This window comes from Macaca nemestrina, chromosome 4, assembly GCF_043159975.1.
Source record: "Macaca nemestrina isolate mMacNem1 chromosome 4, mMacNem.hap1, whole genome shotgun sequence".
NCBI classification, from domain to species: domain Eukaryota; kingdom Metazoa; phylum Chordata; class Mammalia; order Primates; family Cercopithecidae; genus Macaca; species Macaca nemestrina.
In genome coordinates this window covers 37,806,497-37,822,735 of record NC_092128.1, presented here as the reverse complement: position 1 = coordinate 37,822,735, position 16,239 = coordinate 37,806,497, and the positions used below count along the sequence as shown (strand labels likewise).

The following is a 16,239-nucleotide window of genomic DNA, read 5'->3' as shown; positions in this document are numbered from 1 at the left end:
ATAATATTGAGTTATCTTCATGAAAGTAAAAAAAAGAGAATATACGTAAGGGTTATGTTTTTTCAAATACATTATAATTAATTTCTTATAGCCCACAAATATGTTGTAAATAATCCACTGACTTAATAAAAGAGGAAACAGAGTGTTGAACTATGCAAAAATAAAGAGCTGAGGGGTCTTACCCCACCAATTTTACATACGCTTTTAAAGGCTATATTAAAAGGATTTCCTTTTGTCAGGTTCATGCTGAAACCACAAACAAAATTATCACTATCATGAGTCCTTTGGGAAAGAGCGGTCTTTTTGAAGATGACTTCAAACTGATTGCTTTATTTTAAAAATAGTCTTTGAAGTAGTATCATTGGTTTTTGCTGTAATTGGATATTAATCAATGAAAAGAGTAGGGGTCTCTGGCCAGTTGTTATAGAAGAGGGTAAATTAGCCTCAGCACTAAATAGTTTCAGAAAAGAAAAGAAACATAGGATCTGTAGGGAAGAGAACCAGCTGCTCTTGCTTAAGCTATGGGACTTCTGGAGAAGCCAGAATTATTGGGCAATTTCAGAGTAATGACTCTGGTGAGCACTGGGAATTGGGGAGACAGAAAGCTGTCCATTTAATATGTAAGGAGGTTGAGATTTATATTTTTGTGTCTCTGTTGAGTGCTACTACCTTTCCGCAGCACAGAACACAAGACCCGCCAATTCTTTTCTCAAAAATGTATCTGCCTGGACAGCAGATCTTCTGTGATGTAAAAACAGGAGAACTGGTAGAAAGTGGCCAAGGTACAGCCTCTAAATTCAGCATCTTGGAGTTAGCAGGGGTTAAGGTAATTCAAAATGAGTTGAGGCATTTACATCTGGGATAGCCAAAGGGTTTAAGACTATTGGGGATCAAGAGAGGGGACCTTTGATAATGTCTTCCATGGGTTGAATCCCTTTAATGTTATTTGAAGACTACAGGTCGAGGTCCACAATTCATTCTTGAGGACTCCAGTAGCTCTACTGTGCCTCTTTGGTTGCAGCTCCTCACAGTAATTGGCATACTTGTGGCCTTTGCTTATACTTAGGTTACAATTCAGAATCAATTCACCTCAGCAAACTTTCCTCAGCACTTACTATGTGCCAGATATTGTGTTAAACATTATGACTGCCACCTGAACTTTGATGGTGCTCATCAATCTTTTCAAACTGAGTGAAGACAGAAGGAGAAAAGAAGAGGAAGGGCAAAGAACAGAAAAAAGGAAAAGGGGATAATTGCAAGTGAAGGCAGAAAACAAATTCAAACTTTTCATCATGTGCTCATAGAGCCTTTCAGTGCTGGCTTCCTTCTTTCTCTGTAGACTTTATCCCTTGTGACCAGTGCATATGCACACACGCGTGTGTGCACACACACACATTCACACTCACAACACCACTGAGCTCAGTCAGGCTGAGCATATTTCAGTTTCTCAAGCACACCATGCTCTCAGTCACCTCCAGACCTTTGAAATAAATCCCTGTTCCTTCTACTTGGAGTTGACTCCTCCACCACTCCCTCCTCTGGGTAACTTCCAGTTCCTCTTCAAATGTTAGCTTACATGCTAGTTCTTCAGAGAAAACCTCTTGACACACTAGACTGGGTTGGCTGCTCCTGCCATGAGCTCCTGTAACAGTGTCTTATGTCCTTACTCATGTCACTCAGCACCTATACTCCTTGGCTGTCTGTCTCCTCTGCTGGATGGTAATTGTGAGAGCAACAAGGGAGTTGTGGGTTAGGGGAATTTGTTTGGCTTACACTGACAGCCCAAATGCCAAATACAATTCTCAGCACATAGTAGACCATCAAAAAATGCCTGGTGTACAAGTAAGTGTAGCAAGCGTAGTATCTAACAGGTGATTTTCCAACCCTTTGTCCTCTCCCTTCCTCCCACTTCTTGTAGGCCCCAGTGTCCATTGTTTCTATCTTTATGCATATTCAATATTCAGCTCCCACTCATAAGTGAGGAGATGCAGTATTTGATTTTCTGTTTCTGCATTATTTAGCTGATGGAAGGCTCCAGGTGCATCCATGTTTCTGCAAAAGACATGATTTTGTTCTTTAGGCTGCATAGTGTTCTGTGGTAAATACGTACCACGTTGTCTTTATCTCATCCACTTTTGATGAGCACCTAGGTTGGTTGTATGTCTTTTCTGTTGTGAATAGTGCTGTGATGAACATACAAATCCATGTCTTTTTGGTAGGATGATTTATTTTCTTTTGGATACATATCAAGTAATGGGATTGCTGGGTCAAATGGTAGTTCTATTTTTAGTTCTTTAAGAAGCCTTCAAACTCCTTTCCACAGTGGTTGAATTAATTTATGTTTCCACCAACAGTTTATAAGCACCCCTGTTTTGCACAGCCTCACAAACATCTGTTAATTTTTCACTTTTCAGTAATAGCCATTCTGACGGGCTCAAGATGGTATCTCATGGTGGTTTTGATTTGCATTTCTGTGATGATTTGTGGCATTTAACATTTTTTCATGTCTGTTGGGTGCTTGTATGTTGTATTAGTCTACTTTGCATTGCTATAAAGAAATACCAGTGACTGGGCAAATTATAAAGAAAAGGGGTATTTTGGCTCACTGTTCTGCAGACTATACAAGAAGCATGGCACCAGCATCTGCTCTGGTGAGGCTTCAGGAAGCTTACAATCATGACAGAAGGCTAAGGGAGAGCAAGTGTACCACATGACAAGAGTCACATAAGGAGAGAGGGAGAAGGAGAGAGAGAGGGAAGGTGCCAGATTATTTTAAACAACCAGATCTTGCGTGAACTCATTACTGTGGAGAAGGCACCGAGCTCTTCATGAAAGGTCCCCTCCTATGACCCAAACACCTCCCACTAAGCCTCATCTCCAACACTGGGGTTCACATTTCAACATGAGATTTGGAGGGGACAAATATTCAAATCATATGTCTTCTTTTGAGAAGTGTCTACCACTTTTTAATGGGTTTGTTTTCTATTTGCTGATTTAAATTACTTATGGATTCTAGATATTTGAACTTTGTCAGATCTATAGTTTGCAAATATTTTCTCCCATTCTGTAGATTGTCTGTTTGCTCTGTTGATAGTTTATTTTGCTGTGCATAGCTCTTTAGTTTAATTGGGTGCCACTTGTCAGTTTTTGGTTTCATTACAATTGTTTTTAAGGTCTTGGTCATAAATTCTTTGCAAAGGCCAGTGTCCAAAATGGTATTTACTAGTTTTCTCCTAGGATTTTTATAGTTTGAGGTCTTACATTTAAGTCTTTAATCCATCTTGAGTTAATTTTTATATATGGTAATAGGTAAGGATCCAGTTTCATAATTTTGCATATAGAGAGCCAGTTATCCCAGCAGTATTTATTAAGGGTCCTTTTCCCATTGCTTATTTTTGTTGAGTTTGTTGAAATAAGTTGGTTGTAGGTGCAGCTTTTTTCTGGGTTCTGTATTCTCCTTCATTGGTCTATGTGTCTGTTTTTGTACCAAAACCATGCTGTTTTGATCATTGTAGTCTTATAGTATAGTTTGAAGTCACATAATGTGATGTGTTGGCTTTATTCTTTTTGTTTAGGATTGTTTTTGTTATTAGGGCTCTTTTTTGGTTCCATACGAATTTTAGAGTAGTTTTCTCTAATTCTGTAAAAAATGGCATTTGTAATTTGATAGGAATAGCATTAAATCTGTAGATTGCTTTCGGCAGTAATGTTAATTTTAAATTGAGAATTTTAGATATTTTATGAGTCTTTGTGGGCAATAAATTTAACCACTTTTTACTGAAGAATTTCAAAACTGTGTGCCACTATAGATATTGCTGTTTTATACATAAATGATTACATGTATGTTTTGAATTAAAAAAAAAAAGAACACATCTTTATTTAAGAAATGCATGTGAAATTCCTTATCTTACACTATGACTAATCCCAGTAAAAAAGACATTTACATAATTTCCACCTAAGTTATTGAATCATAAAACAATCCTCTGTTAATAAAAACTTTCATTCTTCTGCTTTCCAATCAGAGTGAAGTACAGAACTTATGGAAAGAAAATTTGATTATTCTGGATACTGCAAAAAAATATGGCTATGAAGTAGTTGACACATTCACTATAACAATGGGGCGTTACAAAGAGTTTCTGCAGGGAAAGTGTGGATGTCATTTCCATGAGGTATTTATGCTGGCTCTCTGAGTTTTATAGCTTTTGATTTTTTAAATTGTTTGTTGTATCTTTAATTGTATTGTCAGTCTTATTTTGCATGAAACAAAAAACAATGTCAGATGGAGATTAAATGATATGTTCATCATCACTCAGCCAAGGCATATAGTAACCACAACTTTAGCTCTACCAAATGAGATGTTAAAAAATTTATGTTTGTTTAGACACTTCAAAACTAGGACAATTGGTCAATGCAGGCAGGAATATGGGAACCTGGAGAGCACTTATTTTCTCTAATAGACTTCAAGCCTTCCCATCAGAAATTGCATCCAAAAAAAGGTGGCAAAGTTTTTCAGTAGCAGCAGCTTGCAAAGCATGACTACTTAATGTGCTAAACTAAGGAATAACATTCTTTCATTGCTTAGTCCAATGCATAACAGGAGGACCTGTGTTTTGAGTATGGTCCCCCCCACCAGAGTGAAAATGATTTTATCTTTAACCTATAAATAGGTTTAAGCTGATAAGGTGATAGCCTAAAACAATTTTATTCTTTTTCCTCCTGTCCTTTTGAACCCTCTGTGGATTACTTCCTCCCTAACCCTTGAGTAAAAGTCTTGGTCAGGACCCATAAGTTTAACACCACTTTCAGATAACAAAAAGGTCTCCAATCACCTTCAGGCATAGGAGTATCACATCAATACTAAAAGTGTCCCATTCTGGGTCATAACTACATAAGTCATTTCCCTCCCCCAGCTTAGGTTTCCCTCAGTCTCAAAAGCCCGAATCAGGGGAGAGAAGGTAGGAGACTTACTTGCCATTTCCCCATCTTCATTCTCTACTTTTATTCTTCTACCCTTTTTTCTGCATTGATCAGAGTAGAGACGGGATGCTAAGGACAAGAAGAGTCTTATTTGACTAGTACAAGCATAACCCCGTGATGTGCTCTCTGAGTCTAGCATGCTACTTCTTTCTTTTATGGGTGCTTTTGTGAATTGCCTTGGAGAGCCCCCTCCCCACCAGTGAAACTTTCTGGCTCCAACTTCCTTGATGGCAGTAATACCTCTCCTCCAACTAGATCCCTTTTTTGGCTCTTTGGTATCCAACTGTCCATCACTCTGTTGAGGATCATGTTGCTCCTCCAGGCATCTTTTTGGAAAATATTCAAAATAGCACTAGGCTTGCTATACTTTGAACTATAGAAATAAATACACTTGATCTACAGAAATATTAATGCGTTGTTGCTCTGTTGTTGCTGGAAATACAGTTAGTTCCCAGTGAAGCTTTCTCTCTCACTCTCTCTGCCACTCTAAAGCTGATCTGTAGCCACAGTATATCATACCAGTTCTAATGTTTCCCAAACCCGAAGAGACATGTGTTCGGCTCTCTTGAAGGCTCCTCTCACTTGGCTTAGAGCAAAAATAAAACCACACCCCAATGGGGAAGAGGGCCCCAAAACATTGGAAAGCCCACACAGAAATTCCATCCCTTCCTCTTTGCCTCACAACTCTTTTGGTGAGACAAGGATATGGAAAACTGGATTTTGTCCATACTTTTGCAAGTCTTGCATAGGTTGTCCAGAAATTTCTTGGAATATGAGTTTTCTTGGCTTCTGTTACTTGTTGTAGGTTTCAGGAGATTCAGCTGAAACTGAGATGAAAAGCGCCTCGTTTTATCTTTCTATCAGATATTGATTCACTCTTTCTTGCTTGCCTTCTTTTGTAAACCAGGATGCATTTATTAGTGGGTTGACTAGTGAGGTGACAACTAAAGTTTCCTTCTGATTCTGTTTTTCAGCCCTTAGCTGACTGTCAGAATCCATCTTGGTGGGCCAGGTGCGGTAACTCACACCTGTAATCCCAGGACTTTGGGAGGCCGAGGCAGGTGGATCTCTTGAAGTCAGGAGTTTGAGACCAGCCTGCCAGCATGGTGAAAATACTCTACTACTAAATATACAAAAATTAGCCGGGTGTGGTGGTGTGTGCCTGCAGTCCCAGCTACTGGGGAGACAGAGGCAGGAGAATCACTTGAACCTGGGAAGTAGAGGTTGCAATGAGCTGAGATAGCCACCACTGCACTCCAGCCTAGGTGACAGAGCAAGACTCCATCTCAAAGAGAAAACAAAAACAAAAAACAAAAACAAAAAAACCATCTTGGTCCCAAGAGTCTTACAAATACTAAAAACATTACTGACACTGCAGTAGTTGCTCTGTATGATTTACAGGTGGATTTACATTATCCTTTAATATGACCAAATGGAACTGCATTTCAGAGAAGTGAAAGCCTGCAGCCACAGTACAGAACATGACATTTTAAATTTTGACCTAGCAGCTTGAAGCTGGATCATGCTGTTGTGAACATATTTTAAGCTGTAGGATACTGTGTGTCTACTAATGTCTTCCACGAGAAAATATACAACCTTTAGAGTATTTATCCTATTTGCAAAAGTCAAGACTTAGAAATGCAAAGGCAGTAGCCTGGAAGAGAAAGAAGCAAAGATCTTGCAGCTGAGCCAGCTCAGGATCACAGCTGGCTAAAAAAGCAAGCCAGTGGTTGCCAAACCCACAGAAAACAGGGCTTTTGAAAGACAGCATATAGATTGATTTTGTTCATCTTTTAGAAAGAATTTTTATTTGTTTATTTATTTATTATTACATAATGTGTCTTCAATTCATATTTTTGTGGAAAGGTGTCCACTTTTCTTTTTTTAGCTTTAGTCCTCTGAAAGCCTAAAGAGGAAAATGTCCTCTAATAATTTCAACATGTCTCCAGTTAAAAACAGAAGATGTCCTTCCCACATGGTTATATGTCTCTCCCACCACAGCATCAACCAGTTCACATTAATAGCCATTGTATTCAGAAACCACAAAAAAGGCTCTTTGAACCATCAGCACTAGAATATTGGCTTATAATTATTACTGATTAAAATTATCGTTAAGTTGCATAGTAACAATGCTTCAAGCATGTCAGGTAAAGTCATTTTGCTTATTTGACTTTATAGTTTTTGGGGTGTAATTATCACATGCAACTCGCTTTTTCTTAAGTCTATTTCTGATGTAGGCAGTCTTGATAGCAAGCCATGTAAGTCTCCCCCAAATTATCTTAATTGATTTCAGAGTAGTGTTCTCTATTTTGAAGTTTTAATGTTTAAGCTAAAATAAGCTTCTGGGAGCATTTGCCTTTCCAGTCACAACATAATCTGATATGATCATCTTTCTCAGACTCCCTTCATCATAAAGTCTCTAAATTCATTCATCACTTAGGCAAAATTATTGCTTAACTCTTGAACAGTTTGTACCCCTTGTACCTCAGGAAGTCTCTAGAGCTGACACTGACATCTTATAATCTTTCTAAATCATCACCTAACATCTTAAGAGTGATGTAACAGCAATGTTAGCTTATTACAAGCAATCTAAAAAATCTAAAACTCTTTATAGAGGATGGTTTGCTAATGAATGCAGCAAGCTGGAAAAAAAAGTTGATGACTGGTCTCATGTCTAAAAAGTAAAAGGGCAAAAATTCTGTTGATAATCATTTTTCCCCTTTGTGCTCATCTTATGAGCCTGGCAAATAAAGCTTACCATAAAATACTAGCAAGAGTTGAAAAAAATTGTGTTAGAACCATAACAATTCTGGCTTGGGGGACTTTTATCTTCTGATGTTCAACTAAACTATTTCCACAATAGATTCAAGGATACCTGAGAAGGGTTGGTATAATCATTACAGTAAGATACTGATGTTTTTTCTTTGGTTTGTGGTTAGAATTCTGTCATAGACATAACAAACTTGCTTCAGTGAGCTCTTACCGCCATAGGTGAGATTAAAGGTCTTGAGGTGTTTCCTTCATCTGTCAAGGCACCAAAAGAGAATATGTTGCCACCAAGAATCCATAAACAATTTCCCAACTGGTGTGCATCAATTTTGACTAACATGTTCCTGCTGATTGGAAAAGCAGGTGTTTCTTTTTATGAGTGGAAATGGATTACGTTTTCCCAATGTTTACACAGGACAACAAACAGGATCCAGGTAGCTCTTGCCCAAGAGAAATTTTGGATGGTGCCTTCGGTTATGTGGCAAACACCTACTGTGAACAAGCTAAAACCTGGAAAAAATACAATAATGTTATCAACACAAACCTGACTGCAGAAGGGAAATATCCACGACCAATTGATATGTTATTATTCATTAGTCTAATAGATTATGCAGACCTTATATAATATCTTCCATTTTTGGCAAATGTAGCTACAGCTTTTGACTCAGTCAACAAGAAACATCTGGCATCAAACTGCCACTAATGCCAGCAGGTTTCCTTTGATTCTGGTATTATAGAAAGAAGAAAAGAAGGGAGTTTTGGTTCTTTGTCAGAGATGGTTTCCCACTATTAATTTATCTTAACCCTATAATCTTTATTATTTAATCTTAATTAAATAAACAAAAGATTATTCGGCCTAGAAATAAAGTGTTTTACTTTCTCCTTTAAACTTTACAAGTTTACTATCTAACCACGATTTAAACATTTAAAAAAAGAAACTTTAAATTCATCTGGTTAAAAAAAAAAAAAAAACAAATAATGACTCTTAGGAAAAAAAAAAAAAACAAAAGATCCAAATTTAACATAGTTAGCTGATATAGAAGAACCCAGAATTTAACTTTCAGCATGGCTACTTTTAATGAATTAGTATGGAAATTTAATTCAATAGATATAGATATTTTTAAGTATCTACTCTATCTATCTATCTATCTATCTAGCATTGTACTACTGCTGTAAAGTGAGTTAGAAGAGCATTTTACAGGACTCCCATAAGTATCTCAAAATCAACACATCCTTAAAGGAAGAATTAATATTTCCTTTAAACTTTCCTCCCCTCTAGTATTCCCTAATTTACTCTATCACACTGCCATTTATAAACTAGAGCCATCTTCGACTTTTGCTTATCTTTCTCCAGTCCCTTCACAACCCCTAACCAGCCAGTTACCAAATCCTGTTTACATGCTATATGTTTTCCACGTCTTTCTCCTACACTACATTCCAACTGCCTTGACCTTGTTTATTCTTTTACTAAATCATTCAACATTTATTTTGTGAGTCCAGTTATTGAGCTAAACAGTAGTAATATCAAAATAAATACAGTGTACTCTATGCCCTCAGGACATTGCAATCAGGGTCAGGCCTAAAAACCCATATTATGAAACAATACTTTCCATAGCACATCAGATATATGAATAAGATACTGTGAAATACCGAGAAGAGCCACTCAATCTGAGGATTAAGTATTTCTCCTTGAATTACCATCCAAGTTAATTGTTGAAGGATGAACAGGACTTAATCAAGGTAACAGGCTAATGGTGGAAGGAAGGCCATTGCAACCCCAGAGGATAATGTGAACCAAAGTAGCCCTGAAACACCTGATGTTCTCATAATCACAGGCAATCCTGTATATAGTGGAACATAAATCACAAAAGAATTTGGAAAAAGTAGGTGAGGGCAAGATTATGGTAAGAGCTGGATGATCCTGTAGGTGGTGAAGACCCACTGAAAGGTTTTCAGGAGAGCAGTGAGATGGTCATGGTTTTGTTTCAAACAGTTAAGACTAATAACAGTGAGCAAGGAAAATTTGAAGAAGACCAAGTTAGAGAAGTTAGGGGATTTTTTTCCAGAAGTCAGGTGACAGATGGTAAAGTTCCATCCAAACCAGGACAGAGACAGCAAGTATAAGACAGATGTGGACAAAAGCAAGCCTGGTTTTAAAAAATGGTATCTGTAGATCTTATTGTGGCATGCGGGAGTGGGAAGAATCAAAGATGACTCCTAACTTGAGTGATGGATTAGGGAGCAAAACTGGCAATTGAGAGAGAGAATGACTGAAAAGGCACCATCTTAGGAAAAGATGATGAGTTCAATTTTGAACATGTTGTGTTTGAGTTGCCTATAGGACATCCAGGTGGAGATCTCCAATGGGCAGTTGGATATACAAATATGACACTGGAGGGACCGGTAGGGATGAGAGAGAGCACAGGGAATCATCAGAAAATAGGTCGTAGTTGAAACCATGAATATAGATCATCCACAGAGCCCAGACTCATTGACATCCTGTGTGAACTGCAGAGTTTTGGTAGAGGTGCAAGTGTATTCCGTGTGGCAGAGAAGATGGCAAGTGGTGACGGCTGCATTGCCTGCACGTCATCGACAACCCACCTCTTCTTTCCCACCCTAATCCATTGCGCGATCTCTCAAGGGCTGTAGGCACTTAGCCCTGAATCCTCCTCTGAGCTGGCTTTGCCTCCTGCTGTTGCCACTGAGTGAATTAAATAAGTCTTTGCCCTGTGCCCACTGTATGTGTGAAGTCATGCAGGTTACGTTTTTAACTTCCAAAGAAAGAAAAAAGAAAAGAAAATAGATCATCCAGAGAAAGTGAGTAGAGTTGCTGAGAAAGAAACTCCTGGAAACATCAATATTTAAGCAAAGTCTGGAGAAATAGGAGCATTTGAACTTAGAACATAAACTAATAGCAGGAAAACTCTAGTAGAAGGTGATGCCATGGAAAGCCACAGAGTAACCATTTGTGAAAAGGAGAGATCGAGACAGGGTCAGTGTTGTTAAATGTAATAGATCTATGAAGGTGAGGATTTCAAAATATTATTTTTGGCATGAAACAGGGGAGTCTTTTCGGATCATCTTAAGAGTGGTTTCGGTAAAATGTTGGGGAAAGAATTAGACTAGACTACATCGAAGAGGTATAGGAAGGTATAGAAAGGGGGATGATAACAGCTTTCAATAAATTAAAATAAGAAAGGGATAAAGATACTGGATTTCAAGGAGGAAAGACTGGCACATTTTTAAACAGAGGGGAAAGAATCAATACCAAGAGACAGAATAAAAATACAGGACAGAGAAGGACAGTTGGAGAAAGGCCCCTGAGGAGCAGGTCAAGGATTCAGGTATACAGTGTGTGGGGTGGCAAATGAACAAGATGGGGAGGAGGGTCTCTCCTTCCCTATCATTTCTTTGCCCTCAGCTATTGCAATACTTTTATCTCAGAGCCTCCAGTGTCAACTACTTGAATCCATCCTTCTTACCCCCTACCAGGAGAATGTTCCTATATTTCAAATTTGGTGTTGTCATTTAAAAATCTTTCAATGGCCCTGTACTGAAGATGAGTCACAGATTCCTACACTCCTTTTTAGAAACGTGGTTTCAAACAGTTCTTTTTGTGTAAAATGATTAGTGCTCATTCAATCATCTGTAAGTGAATTCTACTCTCTGCTACTAGCTGATTAGATTAGAGATCAGTGCCCAGTGAGAATGAATTCATTGGTCATGAGGGAGCCCAGCCTTTTCTGAGATGACTTGGTACAAAATCCTGTTTCAGAGGCAGTACCCTATATTGAATGGTGATAACACTGATTAAATCAGGGTCTCTCTCTTAAGAAGGATAATTAAATGGAGGGTCAACAAACAGTGAAAGTAACTTACGTTGAACTGCTATTATGACTCCACAAGGCAGCTATACTACCCAGCCTTTGCGATACTGAAACCTAGAATGTCAGTGTGGCTGAAAAAAAGATGTTGTCCCATAAACTCTTTCGTGTTCTTTGCAATAACCCCCCGTGTCAGGGAGTTTATTACTAGCCTTTAAGAACCAAGCTAAGTTAGAGTTTGAACTATTTTGATTAGCATTTCCTATATTAAGGTTTAATGTTCTAATTTGGTGAAAACAGGTTTTGTGGTTTGAGAAATACTGAATATGCCTCCACCTTATGGGTTCTCAGATAATAATATTAGTATATTAAATAATCCCAAAAGCCCTTACACTAAAGAAGCTGGTTAGCTTAGTGTGACCCAGTTTTTCTCCAGCATTTTTGACCACAGAATGACTTTTTCTTTGTTTTTTATTACAACCATTAACACCCCACTAAACACACTTTGAGAACATTGGCTTGAGGATAAGGTCTAAAAAATCATGCATGAAGTACAGACTAAATGAGGCAGATTGACCACAAGCATTTATCTTCTCTTCCACTTGAAACCCCAAGAAAAATACTTTAAAGACATAAAGCTACTCACTTACTCCTCATCCCCCACCACAAAGAAAAAACAGAATAAGAAATAACTCATAACAGACAAGAAATCTGAATTCATTTGAATTCATTCTATGAAGTTTGACTTAGCAGGCAAAATAAGGTACAACTGAAAGTGCCTAGAGAAGAGAAATAGCAGGTGTGAGTGAGGCATACTTTTTGCTCAGATCCTATGCTGAAATATTTAAGGCTGAGACACGGATCAGAAAACAATTGGCTAAAAGTCTATGTACAAAATTGGTAGACCCCTGGGTTCCTCACCCCAGCCCATACAGTTTGAAATCTATATCATCACATACAATATATTTTTAAATGGAACTGCAGAAAGTCAGGACTCAGAAACACAGGTATAGCAAAGAATAAATTAATCTATAGGCTGAAAACAGAAAGATGAAGGTAAAGTTGGTGTGTGAAGGGAGGAGCCCTGAACTTTTCCCTAGACCTCCTAGCATTCCACAGTCAGGCATAGGGTCCCTCAGGCAGGAGGTTGGAGAGCTCTTCTGACAAGAAACGGAATGACCCACCGGAAGATCTTCTTTGAAAAGGCCAGAGTAGTGCTGAGCAAATTCCTACAGTGAAGTCAGCAGTTGGAAATGTTAGTCCCCACACAAATTGCGTAACATTTAGTGCCTTAATCTTAAATAAAGTATTTAAGTTCAAGAGCGTTAGATAGAAACAAATACCATGTGTTAAAGTCCAATAGATTCCAAGAGCCAAGATGCACGTCTAAATAAAGCAAAAGAGGAATTAGCTTATAACAAGACTAATACAGGTCATTCCAATAGTGCAAAAATTCAGCAACATAGATATTCAGCCACTTGGGAAATTGAGTTTTAAGACAGGGGAATTTAGTGTCTGGGGAACTGCATGAGAGTGTAAGATAGAACCAACAGTTTAATATTAAATTAGTAAACTTCTGGTCTGGAGCTCCTTACCATCGGTCTCCGCACCACAGAGCAGAATTTGTTCCCAGAGCCAATGCTCAGCTTTATCCAAAGGCAGGAGTTACAAAGGCTCAGCTGTCAGAGTAAGAAGGGCTGGGGATTAGAGCAAGGGTGGAAGGCAGACAATATGCTGACTGCAAATCTGGAAACACCAAAACAAAACAAAACAAAACTCATGCCTAAAGAAAATTTTAGTCTTGCCCCCTAATCTCCAGCATCTTTGACAGATTCAGAAGTTGGATTCCCTTCAGTCAAAACACAGTTTATTTCATGTGGCCATAATTAAATATTTGGGGGCTAAGGAATGAAATGAAAGAATTCCCTATTATCTGTAAAAATTGCATGATGTCTTGAAGTAAGATTATGAGTTATAAGGACTCACTTCTAGCTATTGTTTGTCATGTCATTTTTATTCCACTTTTGTGAATTCTTAGACTACTTTTTCAGCTGGTCATGATTTGGTGACTGGATCTTGGATTGAATGCCATCTGCAGAATGACTACATCTAACAAAAAGTACTTCAACAGTATACATTTATCTTAAGACTAGCACATTTGCCTGACCAATCTCATGTTTTCCAGCCTCAGACAGCCATTACCCTGCCTCCTTTTCAGACCCCATCCATGATCATGAAACATATTTGTAATCAGAACATCCTCTAATCCAGTATAGGACAATTTTGGAACACTTGCACCATGAAAATTGTTTTCTATTTTATTCTGTGGATCTGGAACCACATCAGAAGTTCTTTGTGGGTTATTCAGGTCAAGATCAATTTTAAGAAAGGTATTTGTTTGTAATCTGCCTGACACCTTTCCAGTTCACCAAGCCTTCCCTTTTGTACTGGCTTTTTGGAAATTCAAAGTTATTTTTAGATGCAGCAGTTAATTGACATGGCAGTACACACGTTCTGATGACGGTTTATGTGAAATCAATTTTGAGTGTTGAAATTACCGACATTTAATAGTAAACATTGCAACGTTAAGTTTTGTTTCATAATTAGGACAATTTTTTGTTTGTTTGGGAAGTCTTATAATTCCCGTAGGCCAAATCCAGTCAAGTTGAATTGTGGCCATTTTTATGCCTTCTGAAATCTTTCTGTACCCACGTTTTTAATGGCGTGGAGCTGTGGAAGTATCTATAATTATAAACTGGCAGATCACTTACCGTATAAGGAATCTATAAAAAAGTAAAAGTTACATCTACACTCCACAGCACAGAATTTCAATTCTTGCTACACTGAGTCATAGAAAAGTGATCATTTACATAGTCTATAAGATCTTATACTTTAAAAACTCTATTTTATCTCCAAAATTGTTTTCCTAAATTTCTATAGTCAGTATATTAAAAATATTTGTCTTTGAAACACTGTAATCTTTACTTGAAAATCTTACATGTAACTTAATCAAATGTGAACATTGCTGTGAGAAAAACAATTTTTATTATAAGACTTATGGAACAATGCTGATCTAACAGATTATCACACGGCATGGAGATAAATTGTCCTTCACCATCTCTACCTACTTTTAAATGTACTTCAATGTAGCAAATTCACAAAAAGAAAATAAACACAAAAGAGGAGTTACTTCAGATTAAACTGGCAAAATAAAAATTATCCTTTAACACTCATGTTTAACATAATGCAAACATTTGCCAAATCACACATGTATGTATTATTAACCATATGTAGTAGTTCCTTTCCCCTTAGATATACATGTCTGTTTTTCAGTGCTCAAGTCATCTGCACCGAAATGTAGAGAAGCATTTGGATGTATCAAACCATTAGAATTTGTTTCTGATTAAGGTAACCACTGTATACAAACATCTGAGGCCTTTTGTCTCTGTGTCAAGGTCTAAATCTTTCACTGATGTTTTCTAATGGCTCATTTTGTTGTTTACTATTATTATTATGCCTCAAAGGTAACCTAACATGTGCATTACAAGCAGCTTTCTTTCAAAGTCACATTCCAGTTGACACTTTAGTTGGATTTTAATAACCCCAAATGGCTCTCTGATTTTGGAAAGGACCCAAATGGGCACATTTCCACACATGAGATCAAAGGAAAGGAGAAATTTGCTCCTTACTATACAGGTATCAAACATCTTTCACTGGCATAACATTTCCAAGCCTTAAAAAATGCAGCTAACTCCTTTTTCTACTTTAGAGCCTATAAGAGTAAGTAAAATAAGGTAATATTTTGAAACTCAGGGACTCAGCAACAGCAGTTTGACAGCAATGCTGGACACTGAATTTTACACACACGTTCACAGGAATAATAGCTGTGTGAACAGATGATCATGCCCACCGTAAATTAGCACTAAGTCTTTTGAATGTACTAAGGAACTATTCATAACATGGAAACAACATGGTGCCTGACCTTGGGGAGCTAGTCTCAGACAATGTCTTTGAAGTCACTTCATTCTTGTTCTTACTTCAAGTATCTTAGACATGTGTCTTTATATAGTCCCCTTGAGGGTAGGGAGCATATCTGAATTACTCCATGTGTTTCCTGACACAGACAACTCTGAAGATTGAAGGATGGATATTATATGGAAAAAACAAAGCATTAAATTGTAATTCTACAAGATACAGAATCATTTTGTTTCTCTTCTACTTTTTCATTACAAAAGGATTCCATGAATTCGTTTTCACTATAACAATTAAAAATAAGTATATACAATAAAAACAAAAACTCCTCTCTTCTACATTAGAGACTCAATTAGCCCTTTGATACATAGCTCTGTTTTAAATCTACATTCTTGATTTTAATCGCATGCAATTAAAAGTATTAGGACCACATTTATGGCCACTGGATTTATATGAGATTGGGCTTCATATAGAACTACTTTATTTCACCATAAACACTTTAGGGAATAGTAGTTTAAACCTCATTTTAATCTGCAATGTGAATTTTTCATTCTTCTATCTCAGTATTGAATTCTCCTTGTACTCAGCTTTTAATTTACATCTTGCCGTCAAGTTCTAGAAAGCTATCTACAAAGGAATTTGCACCCTTCATCTAGACAAGAACACAATAATGTAAGACAAAATATACTTGCAA

General features: G+C 37.5%; 1 protein-coding gene across 6 annotated transcripts in view; it reads left to right on the top strand.

Annotated features, from left to right (window-relative positions):
• The window catches only part of LOC105475315 (cadherin like and PC-esterase domain containing 1), a 311,154-nt gene that overhangs the window by 277,987 nt on the left and 16,928 nt on the right, over window positions 1-16,239 (top strand). For 5 of the 6 annotated variants that reach the window (XM_011730473.3, XM_011730493.3, XM_011730468.2 and 2 more), the window contains one exon: window positions 4,023-4,169. The exons of the other annotated variant lie outside the window; for it this stretch is intronic. In XM_011730473.3, coding sequence (XP_011728775.2) covers window positions 4,023-4,169 — 147 coding nt within the window. The remainder of the gene's footprint in view (window positions 1-4,022; window positions 4,170-16,239) is intronic. 6 annotated transcript variants of the gene reach the window in all.